Source organism: Mustela putorius, unplaced genomic scaffold (genome assembly GCF_011764305.1).
Source record: "Mustela putorius furo isolate JIRA1106 unplaced genomic scaffold, ASM1176430v1.1 tig00000430_pilon_pilon_pilon, whole genome shotgun sequence".
Lineage (NCBI taxonomy): Eukaryota > Metazoa > Chordata > Mammalia > Carnivora > Mustelidae > Mustela > Mustela putorius.
In genome coordinates, this window is record NW_025421377.1 from 25,274,219 (window position 1) to 25,292,814 (window position 18,596).

The 18,596-nt window shown below is 45.8% G+C and overlaps 1 protein-coding gene and 1 long non-coding RNA gene across 2 annotated transcripts in view; one reads left to right on the forward strand and one right to left on the reverse strand.

Annotated features, from left to right (window-relative positions):
- Positions 1 to 2,728: 2,728 nt before the first annotated feature.
- On the reverse strand, positions 2,729 to 4,967 carry LOC123392041. Its single transcript, XR_006606731.1, has 2 exons — positions 4,842 to 4,967; positions 2,729 to 3,163 (listed from the first exon to the last, which is right to left on the reverse strand). It is a non-coding gene; the product is annotated as an uncharacterized LOC123392041 (long non-coding RNA).
- A 58-nt stretch (positions 4,968 to 5,025) lies between these two features.
- SHROOM3 (shroom family member 3) overlaps positions 5,026 to 18,596 on the forward strand; it is a 291,226-nt gene continuing 277,655 nt past the window's right edge. The window contains exon 1 of the mRNA XM_045079903.1: positions 5,026 to 5,190. Coding sequence (XP_044935838.1) covers positions 5,026 to 5,190 — 165 coding nt within the window. The remainder of the gene's footprint in view (positions 5,191 to 18,596) is intronic.

An 18,596-nucleotide genomic window follows, 5' to 3' on the forward strand; every position in this document is an offset into this window, starting at 1 on the left:
AACACAGTGATTTAGGCAAATCATATTTAAAAGTGTTCAGTATAGGGATGCCAGGTAAATGGGAGAGTCAATGTGACTGAAATATTTTTCGCCTGGGACCAGGCTCACAGTAACAGAGCAACATGCCCTCAGTTACCAACAGTGGGAATTTTTCACGTGGAGGCAAAGTGAAGTTGTGAGCTGTGTTCAATCTTGCTGTCGTGAAGAAAGGATTTGGTTAAAAATAAGAGTAGTTTTGGGGCGCCTGGGTGGCTCACTGGGTTAAGCCTCTGCCTTCCACTCAGGTCATGATCCCAGGGACTCAGGTCATGATCCCAGGGTCTTGGGATTAAGCCCTGCATCAGGCTCTCTGCTCAGCAGGGAGCCTGCTTCCACCCCCCCCCCCCACCTGCCTCTCTGCCTACTTGTGATCTCTGTCTGTCAAATAAATAAATAAAATATTTTTTAAAAAATAGGAGTAGTTTTGAGAGTTCCTTCCTACTCGCTAGCTGGGTTGCTGCCCCATTCATGAAATGTTGAAGAAAAAGCCAATTTGGTTTTTATAAAAGGAGTAATTCTGAGTTAGAGGAAGAAGGAAGAAGGGAAGTCGAAGGAGAGACGAGAGAGAGAGCAGTGGACAGAGAGAAAATAGGACGGAAGGTTTCATTGTGTCTCGCGTCGAACTCTCTCAGCTCTGAGTAGCAGAACCCCAACTCCGTTGTGTAAAGGAAAAATAAATAGTTTTTTATGATCTCCTGTAACCAGGAGGAGTGTGGTGGCTTCGGGGAGGGATGCATCTGGGGAAGGCAGCAATTCTCAAAGTGTGGTGTGGGGGCCTCAAGGGAGACCCTGAGACCCTTTGGGGTTCATAAGGTCAAAATCATTTTCATAATAACTAAGACACTGTTGGCCTTTGTCTGCTTGTTCTTTCACAAGTGTGTCGCCGAGTTTTCCAGAGGCTACGGGACTTGCGATATCAGACAGAATGCGGAAGTGGACAGTCGAATCCAACAGTCTTCTACGAAGCTGGCCATTCAGGATATTTGCAAATATGTAGAACAAATTCCTGCTTCTCAGTGATTTTTCTGTTTGAGAAAGTATAGTTATTTGCAGTAAAATATGTTAGTCCATTTAACATATGATACCTTTTCTATTTTTAAGTGATACATATTTTAAATGTTCTTTTCTGTTTTATTTTTCTAATATAGTAAATACTGATAGATCTATAAACACACATCAACAAAATTTCTGGGGAGTCCTCAATAATTTTTAAGAGTGTAAAGTGGTTGGGGCGCCTGGGTGGCTCAGTTGGTTGAGCAGCTGCCTTCGGCTCAGGTCATGGTCCTGGAGTCCTGGGATCGAGTCCCACATTGGGCTCCCTGCTCGGCGGGGAGACTGCTCTTCCTCTGACCTCTCCACTCTCACACTCTCTCTCTCTCTCTCAAATAAATAAATAAAATTAAAAAAAAAAAAAAAAGAGTGTAAAGTGGTCCTGAAACCAAGAGGTTCAAGCATTGCTGGCTTTGATGAGGTAGAGTTGGGCGCAGGCCTCAAGTGGTATCACCAAAACAGTTTCCATATGTTGAACTGATGTCCTAGGTGTTGTCTTCCTTCTCAAGCTTGTGATGGCAGAGATGACCTCCAGCAACTCCAGGACTGTTCCTATCAGGTTAGCAAGCCCATAGGAGATAGTGTCCCTTTTTGGTAACTCTAGTAAAATTTCTAGCTATTACATTGACCGAGCTTGAATCACATGCCCTACCATATGCCAATCATTTGAGCGGAAGGGCAGTTGCTGCCTGGATCAGATGTCCACCCTTGGAGCTCAGGAGCAGTGTCAGCCCACCAGCGTGTGGGAGGATAGGTGAAAAGAGTGGCTTTCAGAGAGAGACTGAGCAGGAAACAAACAAACAAACAAACAAACAAGCCCTTCTTCAGAAAGCCTGAAGCTGAAGCCAAAGATTTAGAAAGAAAACTACCCTGTTCTCAGTTAGAATCCTGGCCCTTCCACTGTCGGCATCTTGAGACAATAGGGCTGCTTCTCTCTTCCTGGGAAGGAGTGGGGGGTCTCACTTCATTCCCTGATTAGATTTTGGGTCCCAATCACATGCTCTAGCAGAAGTTCTTCCTATGAATTAGCAATGCCGGCCACATAGAAATTTTCTTTTTGCCATAAACTTTGCAAAAGACCTACATTAAACTGAAATTCCATCTCTAAGTGTCTGAAGATGTTAATTTTATGCTGTTTGCAGGATGACTCCTAGCAGATCATTTAACCCTTTCATGGCCTCCTTGTGCCTGTCTCCCAAAACAAGGATATATTCTTTGAATCTGAGCAATGCAAGATGGAGAAAAAGTTGTTCTAACGCCCATCTATCAGTTGCTATACTACATATCTACCAAAGGAATTTTGACTTTTTTTTCAGATTATATATCAATTTTCATCAAATATTTAGGTTACAAATATCTTCGATGATAATACAGAGTTTTCATCGGTCCGTGAACATCTAGTTGTATTCTTCATTGCTTGCCTTTCTCTTTTTTTCCTTTACCTTTTGTTTTTAGCTTCATTACTCTTAATATTAAATGTTGACTCTGCAAAATGTCATTTATTACAAAATGAATTAGGAGTCAGATTGTAAGTGCCACAAAAATAATTTAAAAACAAATTATTCATTTACTTACGACACTAACTGTACACACACACACACACACACGCATGCACTTTGAATAATCAAGTGAAAGAAAAGCCAGTGTTTCTCCTTTTATTCTTAATTTATAAATTAAGCTGCAAAAGGAAGCAGCAATAAAAATTGCATCCATTGCTATTAACAATCAGGGTTTTGAAGGGGTGGGGGGTGGGAGGTCAGGGTACCAGGTGGTGGGTATTAGAGAGGGCACGGATTGCATGGAGCACTGGGGGTGGTGCATAAACAATGAATACTGTTATGCTGAAAATAAATAAATTAAAAAAAGAATCAGAATATTTGTCATATACTTTGATTTGGTACACTTTATGCTTCCACTAAAATACTGCCATTACGTAAAAACGAGATAGTACCTTTTTTGTTGTTGTTGAGCCCTTCACATGACTAAGCATCCAATAATAGTTGTGTGTTGTACATTAAAGATCTTCTGGGCTTATTTGCATACTATGTCTGCTTCTCTATTATATTCTCGTTAACTGTAAGTACAAACATTCCAATTAAGTTGATACCAAAACCCACAGTAATTTTTAACCTCAATTTTCCACATAATTCACAGTATTGCATACTTTTTTCACTCTTTTTTTTTTTAAATAAAGATTTTATTTATTTGAGAGAGATCACAAGTAGGCAGAGAGAGAGGAAGGGAAGCTGACTCCCCGCCGAGCAGAGAGCCCGATGTGGGGCTTCATCCCACCATGACCTGAGCCGAAGGCAGAGGCTTAACCCACTGAGCCATCCAGGCGCCCAGGACTGCATACTTTTAAACAGAAAAGGTTAAGCACACATATCCCTTGGAAATAATTCCGGATCGTTCCCATAACTTAATCGCCGAGCCGCTTTGTACCATGTGTAGTTCCCTTGCACTGTCCACGTTTTTAATAAAATGCAGCAATGCTAAATTTCATACATTACCAAGTTGCACTGACAACCTAAAACTAGAATAACATTCAGCTGCGAGGACCCACTCCTTGCCAGGAATTAAGTGCAATCCGTCTGGTTTAAGGACTAGGTAGCAGCCTGGGCCTAGGTAACAATGAAAAGAGAGAAGAAAGCTGCGGCTCGTTTGTTCGGCGTCAAACGAGCAGGAATCGGATGGGCGAGTCCGGGCTCAGGACGAGAAGCGGGTCCCGTAGGACGCTTGGCGTTTTCTTCCGACAACAGCAGGTAAAACCCCGTGCCAGCCCCGCGTCCCTGGACTGGTCCCAGCGCGGGGACCGGCCGCAGCGCCCGGAGTTTTAAAAACTCCAGAGGCTGGGTCGCCCCCAGACGCTCCGCGGTAATCCGCCGGCCGGGGCTGTGCCGCGTCCTTGCTCGGCCGCGGTGCCCCTGCCCAGCGCGTCCGACGTCCTGCGGCTCCCGCGCCGCGAGCCTGTGCGCGCCGCGAGCCTGTGCGCGCCGCGAGCCTGTGCGCGCCGCGAGCCTGTGCGCGCCGCGAGCCTGTGCGCGCCGCGAGCCTGTGCGCGCCGCGAGCCCGCGCGCTCCGGCTTCCCTCCGCGGCCGCGGGGCAGGCAGGGGGGCGGCCCCCGCTCGCCCTCCCCCTCCCCCCTTCCCTGCTCCGCGTCTCGGCGGAGACGCGCGGCCGCCGCGGGCGTCCCCGAGGACACCGGGAGGGCTCAGCGGCCGCCGGGGTGGGTCTGCTCCCCTGAGGATTCATTTACCACGCGGCTTTTTTGGGTTGTTTTTTGTTTTTTTCCCCTTTTCTGTCCATTCTGCAAAAACTTTTTTTTCCCCCCAAGAAACGCGCCGCGGACCGACTGCGGAGAAACTTCAGCGAACAGTGTGCGCGCAGCGGCTCCGCCCGCGGGACGCGAGGGACCTTCGAGGCCCGGGGCCGGGTCGGGGCTTCCTCCGAGGGGCCTGCGGGGGCGGGAGGCTGTTGTGAGGGTCCGGCTCGCGGGGGCCGGGCGGGGTCATCCATCCGGACTCGGGGGCGTGGCGGGGCTTTCCGCGACCCTCCTGCTAGATGGCGAGACCGTTCAGATTTTCTCTGTGAAATACACAGAAAGAAGGTCGGCGGTGTGGGCGCCAAGTAAAGGGGGTCTTGAGAGTGACCCAGAAAGAAGGTTTTTGTGGGCTTTTTCCCCAAACGGAGCGGGGAGACGTATAGCCCCGCGGGGCCTCGGCGAGAGCCGGAATCCCAGGAGCAGAACTTACGCTCAAACGCGCGCAAGGGAAGGTCCGGTTCGGCGTCTCGCGGTTACGCACGAAGGACTTTTCCTCCGGGAAGATCGCGTCCCCGGACCCCGCTCCGGCCGGCGGGTATCTCCGAGGCTGGGATGCGGCCCTCGGCACCGGTTCCGGCTTCCAGATTAACTCGAGGCACCCTGCGCTGGGCGCGATGAGGACCCCGGAGAACCTGGAGGAGGCCGCTGGCCCGCGGAACGCTCGCGGCACCCCCCAGGGCAGGTACCTCTACCTGGAAGCGCTGCTGCAGGGGGGCGCGCCCTGGGGCTTTACTCTCAAGGGCGGCCTGGAGCGCGGGGAGCCGCTGATCATCTCGAAGGTCTGTTGCTCTTTGTGACCGCGTCTTTGTTCGCGTGCGTTTTCCCCTTTGAAACTTCTGCAGGTCGGATAGAAACGCAGCCATCATGTCGGGGGTTGCTTGAATATTGCCTCATTGGCCGCTGCACACCCCTCCGATGGCAGCTGGAAATACTCTGTGTGGCTTGGCGTCGGAAAGAAAAAAAAAATGCGTCTAGTCCATGTAGTCTAGGAAATCCCTGGGGGAGAATGTGCTTGCTCAGTGGGTCATCTTTTTGTGAATGAAATAGTGCAAAAGCAGCTACCACATGATCTTTCCAGTTATAAATCAGATTAAAGATTAACAAGGCGGTGAGGGGGGTGGCATGCTGTACGTTTATGAATGTGTTCCTTTATTGAGCATATGACCAGAAAAATATCTGCTCTTTCTCCCGTCCAATGAGAATATCTAGCATTCCAGAATATTTTAGAATTTCTTTATAATTCTGGAATAATCGATGACATAAATATTATTTACTGCTTTTTGCACATCCAGAAAGAAATAAATCAACTTTCTGTATAAATTGAACGCAAAACACCATTTCTGCCTCTTTTCTTTACCTATGTCTTTAAACTAACTTTTAAACCTTAGTCTCCCGTGACATGCCTCAGTTGTTTTTCTTTGGTATGACTGGGAATACCCACTGAATGAATCCTTTTTTTTTTTTTTTTGTATTAGTCTTCATATTTCTGCTTTTCTCTTTGACTACAGAGATTAAGAGATTACAGAGATTTCTTTTAAAATTTCAGAATGTTAACTGTCTACAGCAACAGAACATAAATGCTTTTTACACATATGCATTGCTTAAGAAACATTTGCAATTCGGGGGTAAAAGTTTTTTAGTTTGAAGGTGGGAAAGGGATAAATATGCCTTTTGCCCAAGCTCTGTTACCTGTTTAGGTTAGTTTTCATATCCCCAAAACTGTATTTTGAGAGAGATGGAAATGGATTCTTACTGTAGATAATTGGTTTCTAGCAGGCAGCCAAGAATGTAAGGTTGCCTTACACTCTTACCTTACCTCACCACTGTAAGGTTTGTGGCTTTTTCTGGTCTTTTCTAAGAGAACAAAAGCTATATGTATACCTATGTGTATCAGTGAGGAAGGCATCCAGCTGTAAGTGACCGAAAACCTGACTGATAGTGGCCTGAGTAAATGGGGGTTTGTTTTTCTCATACTTCAAGAAGTCTGGAGGTAGGCTGCCCATGCAAGGAGCCACAGTTCAATCATATCAACATGGACTTCAGTGATCTCTCCACTCTGCCATCCCTATGACCCTGGTTTTTGTCCTCATGGTTACATGATGGATGCCGCACCTCCGATGTTGCATCTTTATCCTGGGCAGGGTTTTGGCTTTTTGTTTGGAAAGAGACAGACTTTTGCTTACATCTCATTACCCAGAAGTGTGTCACATACATCTCCTCAGACCAATTCCTAGCCAAGGGGCACGAGGTTATCATGACTCGTTTAGACCAGCAGGATTTCTTTCCTGGAACCTACTTTTCCTGATGTCAAGGAAACTCTGCCCACAGTTTGAATAAATTGGGGTTCTTTTTTCACGAGGAAGGAGGACATGGATGCTAGGTAGACAACGGAGAGTGTCTGCTGCAAGTATAAATACCGTATCTACATGTTAGAATTCTGGGTGTGGACCCAACTTGCCTGGCTTTATGTGGTAAGATATGTGTCTGTACACTGGACCTCAGTTTGCTGTAGGACAGGCTGAATGCTACCACTCATGAGCCACTCCTGTAAGGCTCTATTTAGTCTGCAGAACGGTGTGTGGGCATACTATTACCTCCCTTATCCGAATGTATGGGGATTAAAGGAGACCATGCGTTTAGAGCAGTTAGCATAGTGCCTGGCACACAAAGGCGCTCAAAAAAGATCTTAGCAAGATTACGGTTATTGCTTTTTATTATTCTGGGGGACATTTGTATGAGGATACAGATTTTGCTGCTGTACAGCAATCCAAAATAACAATCGCTTAAACCATACTGGAGTTTCTATTGCTCTCACATAACGATCTGAGCGTAAGCCAGACTGAAAGATAGCTGCCCGAGGTCAGAGACCCAAGACCCAAGTTCCTTCCACTTTTCTTACATCCACCCTTGAGGGGATGCCCCACCTGGACAGTCAAAGGTGACTCGCCACAACACCTGCTTTCTGGTGAGTAAGAAGTAGACAAAGGAGACAGGCAAGGCAATCTCTTGCCTTTCGAGGGTGTAATCTGGTGCAGTCTGCTTGTCCATGATGGTAGCCACCAGCCCCATCTAGCTAGTTCCATTTCAGTGAAAAGTGAAATGGAACCAAATGTACAGTTCTGGTCCTCATGCATGCTAGCCACACTTCAAGGGTCAAGGTTCTTCGAAGCTCTTGTTGTCTGGCAAACTGACTCCGCCGAGCTCCGTTTCTTCCTCTCTCCAAAGTTTCCTTGGTTTCATCAAGGTGCGTTAGGGGGTCTCTCTTCTGTATTCTTCCAACCTGCATTTGTTACATGAAATCGAATTTTTTTAGTCGTGTTGGTCGTCTTGTCAGGAGTGTACAAGCTTCTTTAGGGCGGGGGCTGTTTATATTTCTGCCACATCTAACCGAGGAGCCCGGTACACAAATATTTGTCGAGTCAACGAGAGGACGTGGGCTACGTCTTATTTCGTCTTGCATTTCCAGGATCCAGTGGAGTGCCTGGCAGAGTATGTGCTCAGTAACTTTTTTTTTTTCTTTTAAGATTTTTTTTATTTATGACAGACCGAGAGAGAGGCAATACAAGCACGGAGGAGCTGGAGAGCTCCCACTAGGCAGAGAGCCCAACCTGGGGCTCGATTCCAGGATCCTGGGATCATGACCTGAGCCAAAGGTGGATGTTTAATGACTGGGCCTCCCAGGTGCCCCTGTGCTTGATAAATTCTATGGCATTAATAAGCATGGATGAAACAGAGTAGTAGGCAGGGGGAGGTGGGGAGGTAGAGTCCGTGAGATGCAGAGGATGCCTGGCAGATCTCCAGAGATGGAACACCAATCAGTTTCTCATTGTTGCTGCAAAAATCACCACAAACTGGGGCGCCCGGGTGGCCCAGTCCGTGAAGCGTCTGCCCTCAGCTCAGGTCATGATCCCATGGTCCTGGGATCCAGCCCCACCTTGGGCTCTCTGCTCAGTGGGCAGTGTACTTCTTCCTATCCCTCTGCCTGCAGCTCCCCCTGCTTGTGCTCTCTCTCTGTCCAATAAATAAAATCTTTGAAAAAAAATCACCACAAACTTCGTGGCTTAAGCCATAAGTCAGAAGTTAGCATAGGTCTCGCTGGGCAAAGGTCAAGGTGTCAGCAAGGCTGAGTTCCTTCTGGAGGCTCGAGGGGAGAACCTGTGTCCTTGCCCTTTCCAGCTTCTAGAGCCCGCCTCTATTCCCCGGCACCCAGCCCTGGTCCAGAGCCAGCAATGGCAGATTAAGTCCCTCTCACATGGCATCATTCTGATCTCTAACTTCTGCCTCCATCTTTCAATTTTAAGGATCCTTGGGAGTATACTTGGCCCACCAAGATAATCTCCCTATTTTGTTATTTATTTATTTATTTATTTATTTATTTGTCAGAGAAAGAGAGAGAGAGTGCAGGAGCAAGTGCACAAGCAGGGAAGGGGCAGGCAGAGGGAGAAGCCCGTTCCCCGCTGAGCAGGGAGCGGGATGCAGGATTCAGTCCCAGGACCGTGGGATCACGACCTGAGCCGAAGGCAGACGTTTAATTGACTGAGCCACCCAGGCATCCCAATGATCTCCCTATTTTAAGATCCGCTAACAGCTTTCATTTCATCTGCAAACGTAGTTCCCCATCACCATATAATCTAACACATTCCCTTTCCAGGGATTAGAACATGGATGTCCTTGCAGGGAGAGGGCTTGATTTTGCCTGCCCCCAAGCATTTGAGCACTGATGAAAGTCCATATAAGTAAGACCATGTCACAGTTGATACTGCAGTGAAATTTCATGGCTGATCATGCATATCCCAGATCCTTTCTCTAGAACACTGAGAAAAGTGCCCGGCAGCTCTTACACTGGTAGCCAGATGTCTACTATTGCTTCAAGGTAGGATGACCCCCATTGTAGGGGAAGGGAAAGGGGCAGGACACGTTGAATCCTACATGCGAAAGGCACGTACACTTACACCAGAGCAGTTATAAGCTGTCAGGTACGGCTGACAGCATAATTCATGAAGTCTTTTTTTCTTTAGGAGAATGAATGGGAAAAGGAACTACAAAAGGGTGGCATAAAAGAAATCATTTTCCCGTCTTTTTCTTGGAGGTTTAATGTCCTTGAAAAGGAAAGGTGGGGTTGAGGAGAGAGCCTGTGTAATCTGTGAACTTCAAAAGGAAAGGGCAACTTTTTCTTTAGTAATGATTGTATGTAGAAGCTCAAGTAATTCAATCGTTCAGGAAGTTGGCAGCCTGATTTTATGATGACTCACTCTGCATTGTGGCTGAGAAAAGTGGTTCCACCTGCGGTAGGGGTGCACCTGCTCCAGGATTCAGAAATCAAGAAACAAATGCAATAATGATTCCCAAGGACAGCCGCTGGTGACACTGGCTGAGCTCGGACGACGTGCCACACTCTATTCCAAGACACTCACGCGTGTTAACTCATTTGATTTCCACAGCTCCGTGAGGAAGGTAATAGGGTTTGCAGATGTATCCATAAGAAACGGAGGCACAGTGTTTGAGTAACTTCCTGCAGCTCTCACAGCCAGTGAGTGATGGAGTCGGGATTTCAGTGCAGGCATTCTGCTTCCGCGGGGTCCAGGCATTTAACGCGCTGTGCCATCCAGTCGTCGCTGGATGTTTGGCTCTGTCTAGATTCTAGAGCTATATATTGGGTAAAATATGGGGTTAATCTTTTGTTATGTAGGTTTTAACATTTATTAGAGGAAAACAATCTTTAAAAAAAAAAAAAACACAACTTAGTCCTGAAAGGTACCGTAAAATAGGTATGACGATTGCTCAAGCAACAGTTTCAAAGTAGGTCAAGACCCATACAAGCGGGAGTCATTTAACAGTTCTTAGTAAGTAACTTTGTGGTGTCCTTATCCGGGAGGCACCTCTTTGTGCCCTTCAGACATGACCTTCTGAAGAAGCCGCTGCTCTGGGCTCTTGCATCCTCCACGCTCAGAACACGTGTTCCTGATTCCTGCTTCCCGGGAGGCGTCTTTGCTTTCATTGGACTCTTTGTGTGTAAATCCTGTGGTTCCGTCTTCCACGACATCACCTTCTCTGAAACTCCTCCTTCTGCTTGGAACACCATCCTCCTCTTGCTGTCAGTCCAAATCACAGCCTTCCTCCAGCCCTTGTCCACCAAGGCTCAGCTCACTGACCCTGTCCCGGCCCCAGCGTCCCATTCTTTCTCTGTCGGTGAAGTCACAGGCGTCCTCAAACCTGGGTCTCCAGGCTTCCTGCTGGCTGACACTACTCAGATTTTTAGGTGGGTTCTTCTAGCCTTAGTGATTTGATCTAATCCATGAATCCTCTCTAATTATTCCTCCTCTGGAGAGGTGTATCCAAAACCTCCCAACTGACCTGCCACTTTAAAGTGAAATGAACCGGGGTGGCCGGTGGTGTAGGTGATGGGGCGTCCCACTCTGGGTTTCAGCTCACATGGTGGTCCTGATGTCGTGAGATCGAGTCCTACGCTGGGCTCTGTCCTCAGTGTGGAGTCTGCTTGAGACTCTCTCTCCCTCTCTCTCTGGCCCTGACACTCTAAAATAAGTAAGTATGTAAGTGAATGAATGAATGAAATAAAATATTTAAAGTGAAATGAACTGCTTTAATGCAGTGGGAGAAATCTTAGACATATCAATAGACTAGGAAATGACTCGTTTAGGTCAGGAAATGACTTGTTTAGGACAAAAATTGCCTGGATGGTCATGCTGAGATTTCCTCATTTCTAGATTTTCCATATCCATTTGTCTAGATTCAGCACTTCCCAAGCTTCTAGCTTCCTTCGTGCTCCTCAGTCTCACCACACCAGCATCAGCTGTACCATTTCTCCTGGCTCATTTCTTCTGCACTAAAACCGTTTTTACTAGTTCTTCAGCCGTAGTCCCTGAGTTCAATTTGAAATAGATTTCTAGGCAACCCCAGACCTTGGGCTGGTTGATTTTGTTTTCCCCAACGTCATCTTCTCCATTTCCTTCAAGTACCAAGCTAAGTCAGCTTGTTACTGATCTTTTAACACAACCAATTCTTTCTCGGTTTCTTGTTCTTACCGGTCCTGCTTTTTCCTTTAACATCCTTTGCCTTTCTTGCAAGGGCTGTCTCTGTCTGCTGTCCTGAAACCGTGTTTCGGTCCCTCAAATCCATCCCTGTCCTGCATTTGCATGAATTCCTCCTTGTTGTCATCTCACCAACATGTTTATTCACACCATTTTCTGATACAGGTAGTTGTTTGCATTCGGCCTGTTGACAACAAATTATAACCTCTTTAGAGCCAAATGAGCTCTACTTCGCGCTGTGTGTCCTGCTTTTCCTAGCAGAGTACCTCCCATTCACACGCAGCGAATGCTTCACAAGTGTGAAATGATTGATAGGATTTTAGAGCTATGAAGACCCTCAACAATCCTTCAATCCAACTTCCTCACGACACAGAGAGAAAACGGAAACTCACTAAATTTCGTTTATTTGCCAAGATGGTTACAAATTGTGTATGTGTGTGTGTGTGTGTGTGTGCACGTGCACATGTGTGTAAAGCTCAGCTAGTGAGGGAATAAGTGCTTTCTGGTTGTGCCATTTATATGAATGAATGAGTCCTGGCTCCTGTTAGGCTATTAACTTCTAGAAGCTAAGGATGCTTCCCCTCTCTCCGTCTCCCCGTCCTTCCTTCTTTTTCTTCTGTTATCCGCAGGGCAGAAACTATGCACAACAATGATGACAATGAAATATACTAATGAATGAAGAGAAAGATGAATGAATACTTCTTTAAAAATCTTTAAATTTTTAAAAATTTAAAATCTTCTTTAAAAATCTTTGTTAGAAAGAGGGGCAAATGAGATAGAAAAATCTCTTTTAAAAAATGACGCAAGTAGGTTGAGTTCGCGTCTTCTTTCATGATGTCTTGCACATACTTAATGTTTGGTAAATGTTTGTTGAGTTGAATTAGATTGGAAAAAAGAGAAATTCATGGTTTTAACTTTTTAGAAATGACCCGATTCTCTCTGCTCAGCAGGGAGCCTGCTTCCCACCTCCCACCTCTGCCTGCCTCTCTGCCTACTTGTGATCTCTAATAAATAAATAAAACCTTAAAAAAAAAAAGAAAGAAATTACCCAATTTAGAAATTGCTTAAAGTGTTGTGTCCTTTTTTGTCACAAACTAAGCTCATGATCCCATCATTGTTGAAAATGACTTTATTCAAGTAGCATGCTGAGGTGGTGTGCCAAATGGATAGTAGACTTGGTAAGAATTCTGCTTTTTTTCCAAGCTAATAGGTTTTCAAGGCATTGCCTCCTATGCAACGACCACAACTTAAGGAATATTTGTCTGTCTCATTTTAATGAACCCACAATGGGACCAGAGACATATAATGAGAGACTTCCTATCCATCTTTAAAAAACAACAACAACTAAAAAACAAAAACCAAGGAACCTTCTGGGTCTTAACTAACCCATAGCCCGATTTTTCCACATCTCTCCCATTCATGTACGTCCAAGCAGTGAACATCTTGATCCAAACCGCCGCAGAGCTGGAGTTCCCCCTGGCCCAGCCGGCTCTCAGGCTGTGACATCCCAGCCCTTCTCAGGGAGAGGCAGTGAGGCCGAGCTTCCCTGCCCAGCTGAAGCACTGTTTTCCCCCATCTTCTAATGACTCTCCCCACAAAAGGTAACTTGTGTATCTTGAGCCACTGAATGGAGGGGACAGTTCTTTCCTGCCTTCAGAGGAGGCTTTTGTAACTTGGCAGGTGGATGTACAGGACACTCAGGCCTGACATCGAAGTCTGAATTTGCTCTTACGTCAGTCGCACTTTTTCTTCCCGCAGCCATCCACATATCTATTCTTAAGATCCTTCTCGAGCTTGAACTGTATTTTATCGTAGAGATTTATGGTATTTATCTAGAGTGTTTATTTTTCAATGCTCTTTGGTATGTTTGTACTGATTTAAGGTTGTGATTTCTGCTCTTTTCTTTCTTTTTTCTTTCTTTTTCCCCATTTTAGGAAAGGCTGTCCAGGATAGCACAATACACATTCCAGACGATGTAGGGCTTGGAGGGAAAATGAACATTTCATTTCTACCATGGTCTCTACTGGCTATGAGACCATAGGGAGTAACTTGGCTTTGCTGGACCTTGGTCTCTCTTTTTTGAAAAGAGCATTCTACCTAGTGGAGTTGTTGTAAGTATTCCATGCTAAACAACAGTGCTTGGAAACGACAAAACACAATCAAGAATTTAGGTACGATGATAGGGACTAGTGAGAAAATAGTAGGTGTCAAATAAGAGCTAGCAACCCACATAACAAAGATGATATTTGACTGATTTCCTTATCATGGCAGCACTCATAAGCTCACTCTCAATCACTGAGCAGATAATTCTCTGCCCTCATGGAACTTATATTCCAGGAGAAAGAGGATGACTAATATGTTCATCTATGATAATTCCAGGATCGGTAAGTATCATTAAAAAACAAACAATATGATGGATTCAAGAGTGGTAGAGTTTGTGGCATAAAGGTATGAGAAGGAGGGTTCTCTTTAAATAGGTAACCAGAGAAGTTTTCTGGTAAGATAACATCTGAGCTGACACTGTTGGATGAGAAATATCAAATCAGACACGCAAAGAGGTTTGTATGTTGGTCTAGGCAGGAGAGTCTTGGGATGTTAGAAAAAAAAAATAAAGTCAGTGTTATTGGACCATAGTAAGGGTTTTAGCCTGCTCAGATGCTATAAGAGAGTACCGAAGTCAGAGTGATTTATAAACAGCAGAAGTTAATTTCTCACAGTTCTGGAGACTGGGAAGTCCAAGATCAAGATGCCTGTAGATTTGGGGTCTGGTAAGGTTTTGCTTCCTGGTCCACAGACAGCCATCTTCTCACTGTGTCCTGAGATGGCCAAGGGGGTGAGGGAGCTCTCTGGGGTCTATTATAAGGCACAAATCTCACTCATGAAGGCTCTACCCTCATGACTTAGTCACCTCTAAAGGCCCCAACTTCCTGATATCATCACATTGGGGGAATAGGTTTCAACATATGAATCAGGTGTGGAGAGGGCACATACTCAGTCTATAGAAGTAAGTGAGAGAGAGAGCGGTATGACATGAAATTGAAAGGTAGTCAGGGGTCAGATTATATCAGACATTGTAGGTTGTGGGGAGCACCTTGGATGGGATTTCAGTATGGGGTATGAAGGTATATCATATCACAAGTCCTCTCTATTTATGGTGAGATGGACTGATGGAGTGTATTTAAACTCTGGGTGATTTCTAGTGCTGGCTCTTAAAACCCCTTCTCTTCTCTCCCTCATATGAATTTCTAAGGTACCTCTTGGGTTTACAACAGGACAAGGCCTTCCAGAAGACAACAGTCAAAATTTGTAATTATAATTTATGGAGTGGTACACAAGTAAATGGCAAATATTCTTTTTTTGATTAGTTGGGAGACGTTTATCTTTCTCTGTCCCATAACTGTTGACCTCTAGGATTGGTCATCACCTCAAGCCAACAAGATCTACTGGAGTTGCTTTTGTCCTAGGAATATGACTAACTTTACTGAGGTCCTGCTTGGTCACTGGCATACCACCCCAGCAAAGCTTCAGAAAGCTCTGTGAGATAGAGGTTCCATTATTATTTCCATTTTATAGATAAGCACGAGGCCGGTAGAAGGTGGTAAAACTAGTTAGGTGCTAATCTAAGACTTTTTAAAATGTTAAGCCTGAAAAACACCTTTGAAAGTAAAAGCGACATTGTCATTTGTCGTTCCAGAGTATACTTCCCTCTCCTTTGTCCCAAGTCACAATCAGCTGACAGAAAGCTGGGATGTGTGACCTGTGGGAAAAAGCCAGGCAGCCCAAGGGCACCTTGAAGGTAGCTTGTACCATGAAATGTGGAACACACCTGAGACCTCACCTCATCAATAAATTGGACTCCCCACATCTTCCCAGACCCTGCTTCTTGCTTTTTACCTGGGCAGGGTTCTATCATTGGTCTCAGTTCACCCCTCCGGTTGTTGTTTTTCCGCTGGGATCTTGCTGTATTTCATTTTAACATACAGTCATCAACAGTGCCTTTGTTTCTCTTTCGTGCTCTTGTTTCCTCGGTTGACTTAAACTCCTGCTCCCCATCAGCCTGAACCCTGAGCGCATCCCTTGGGCTGCATACCTTCCATCACCTGGATAGACATGAGAAATAAAACCTTAACTCTCCAATCAGGCCTGTTACCCAAGGAGAAACACTAATTGACTAAATGAACAGAAAGGGTCGAAAGCCAACAGGGCCTGGATCCAGTCTACACAGGGAATCAGGCTCGAGGTTCATGCTGGCGGAGCACTGATTTCCTGGGGTGCTCCAAGTTCTTGCCCTCCAGCATGATGAGGAGATCGGCACCACAGCAGATGGTCTTCCATGGAGGACCATTGTGCCAAACTTTATTTTGTTTGTCCCTTTCTAGCTCTTGCTTACCTTAAAATTTAACTGAACTGCTGTGATTTGCCTATCACTCCCTAATCGCCAGTGCAGCTCCGGCTCGGTCTCCCATGTTGCTGACTCCCTCCAGGCTTACCTTCTCTGCTCTGGCTCCATGACTCTCATTAGTATCCATGCTCCCCGAAAGGCACACTTTCTAGCTCTCCTCCTAGTGTGCTCACTTGGCACAATCCTGGGACCTCCACACACAGCTGCTCAAAGCCACGGCTGTCCTCGCCCGGCTGGCCCCATGCCTCACCCACTCCCTGCTCCTGGCAACAGTTCAGACAGATCCGAGAATTCTAAAGATCTCAAGATTAAAGAAAACTATGACATGAATTTGAAATTAACACACAGATGATTCAAATGGAATAAGCAGTCTTCGAGTTAGCTGGACTAAGTGCCTAGCACTTCGGGGATTAAATTGTATCGTAAACCACGCATTTCCTAGAAGGTCGGAAAAAAGGTTAAACTTCTAGAAGTAATTGTCTTGCTCCTTCGTTTTAAAAAGTTGAAACTTTCCATGGAAGGAGTTGTATAGGCATAATTTAAGATTCCTCATTTTGTATGTAGTCCTCTGAGAAGTTCATATTTTTTTAGGCCTCCTCTCAGGGAAACTGGGAAGTGAGCTTCTGGAATTCAGACACGGGATCTGGCTGGGTCCCAGCAGTAAATGCACACATTGGATGTGAGATAGAAGAGTAAAGGAATAGAACAGTGAGTAAATTTGGGGCGATGAGTTTGTAGAAAACACTTGACACTTTCCTTTATTCCTTGATTTTTTAGGGGGCAGAGGGTTGTTTTTCGTATTTTCACTTTCGAGCAGCAGATCAAAAACCACACAGCCATCGACGTAAGCATGAGCAGCGGGAAAGTTAATTAGTTTTGTTCTTCAGGATTGCAGGACGGTTGTGTGTCCTGGTGCTTGGACTCACCCTTTACGATCACATGAGTTGGGGCAGGATCTTGAAGGAATTACGATCACGGCTTCCCAAACATACGGACGTCTATGCATTTGGCATTTCTGATGAGGGCAGGCTGTGGACCCTTCCAGTGGGCCGGGCTTAGTCAGGTTTCTGAACCCAGGCACTAAATAAAGTACGGCAGTCACCTCTCCTCTGTCTAAGAAAAGGCAAAATAAAGTGGGGAGAACCCCAAGGTGGGAAGAAGGAAATGAACCCGGACTAATAATATTCATATTTGCTCAGTTTCTGCTGTGGGTTAATTAATATTCTGTTAAGTTCTTTTATTTATGGTTTTGTAGAGTGAGATTTGATTGGACCTATGAAGAAAGTGATTTTTCATCAATGCTGGAGCCCGGGTTTAAAACTAAGTTATTTCATGCACTCTCTCACCTATTTGGTCCCCACGTCATTTATCGAAGCCTGAAATAGGGCAGCACTGGGGAGACCAGAGCAAGCAAGTCTCGCACCCAAAGGGCATGTGTTCCCTGTTTCTTTTTCTACCCCTTGAAGCTGAGCCGGTCACTGCCACGCCACGTTCTCTCAGTGCTCACTTCTGGGTGCACTGGCGTGGCTGCCTACCGTGGGCGTCCACACTTCCTGGCTTCCGGACGTTAGTTTGTCTCCCTTTGCCACCTGCCGAGGGGCTCTGGGAGCAGCCTTCAACCGGGACTGAGTTGAGTTGGTCAACGTCCGCCTCGCTCATCCCTCAGATGGGGACCTCTGAGCCAGGCGGTTTCCATGTGCTCCCGGGTTGTCCTGGCAGAAGTGAGCTGCACTGGCTCCTGGCCGCAGCAGGCTTGAACAGCCGTCCCTGTGGCCTGCCTGCTCTTGCCTCCCCCCCCCCCACCTCCCTCTCAGCATCACTGTCCTGTGTTGTCAGTTCCCTTCACTTGCGTTTGAATTCTCGTCCCAGAGTCTGCTTCTGGGGAAACCCAAACCGAGATGACCACCATCTGGGGAATGCCGACTAAGTAAGAGCCAGATCCTAAAGCCTAATGTAGACTGATTCCAAAGCCTCTGGACTTTCCACTCTGCCACGGGATACAAGTCAGAGGGCTTCGGCAATATCATAGACCTGTGTCTCCTTGGGTGCTAAGAAAAGGACAAATTCATTCTCGGATGGAATGTTTTAAAATTCCCTCTTTCATCTTCTACCCCCTCCCAGGACTGTCTTTCTCTTTCTTCACCGAGCAGGCGGATGAGTCAAACTGTTTTCATCATCACTTCTTTTGTCTGTAGGAGTCAAACACCAGAAAACACCTCCTCTTCTCCCTGAGGACAGTCCAGTGTCTCTTCTGTTCTGGAGATTCCTTTCTTCTCTAGACTCTGCAGGTTACTGGTTAAGGAACATCTTCTCCTCTGAGCACAGTAGCCCAGGGGTGGTGGTGGTGGTGGTGGTGGTGGAAATATCTGATTCTTTTGGACCTCTCTAAGCATACTTTCTTTTCTAGAATTTTACTTATGTTGCTTCTCTTCTTTCTCAATTCAAACAATCAACACAGCACAAGAAGAAAGTGGACAACGTATCGTTTTTTAGTCCAGGATATGTGACATTATACCATGGCAGTGGAATGAGGTTTGGCACCAAAGCAAGCAATAAAATGTAATTTCTATCTGATTTCTATAGAATTTTCTATAGGAATTTCTATATTTCTAAAATATAATTTCTAATGATATAATTTCTAATTTATCCCAGCCTAATAACACAATAACTTTTCAACACTAAAAATCAGCATTTTAAAGTAACTTGTACCACTGCCAAATTCAATGCAAGAAGC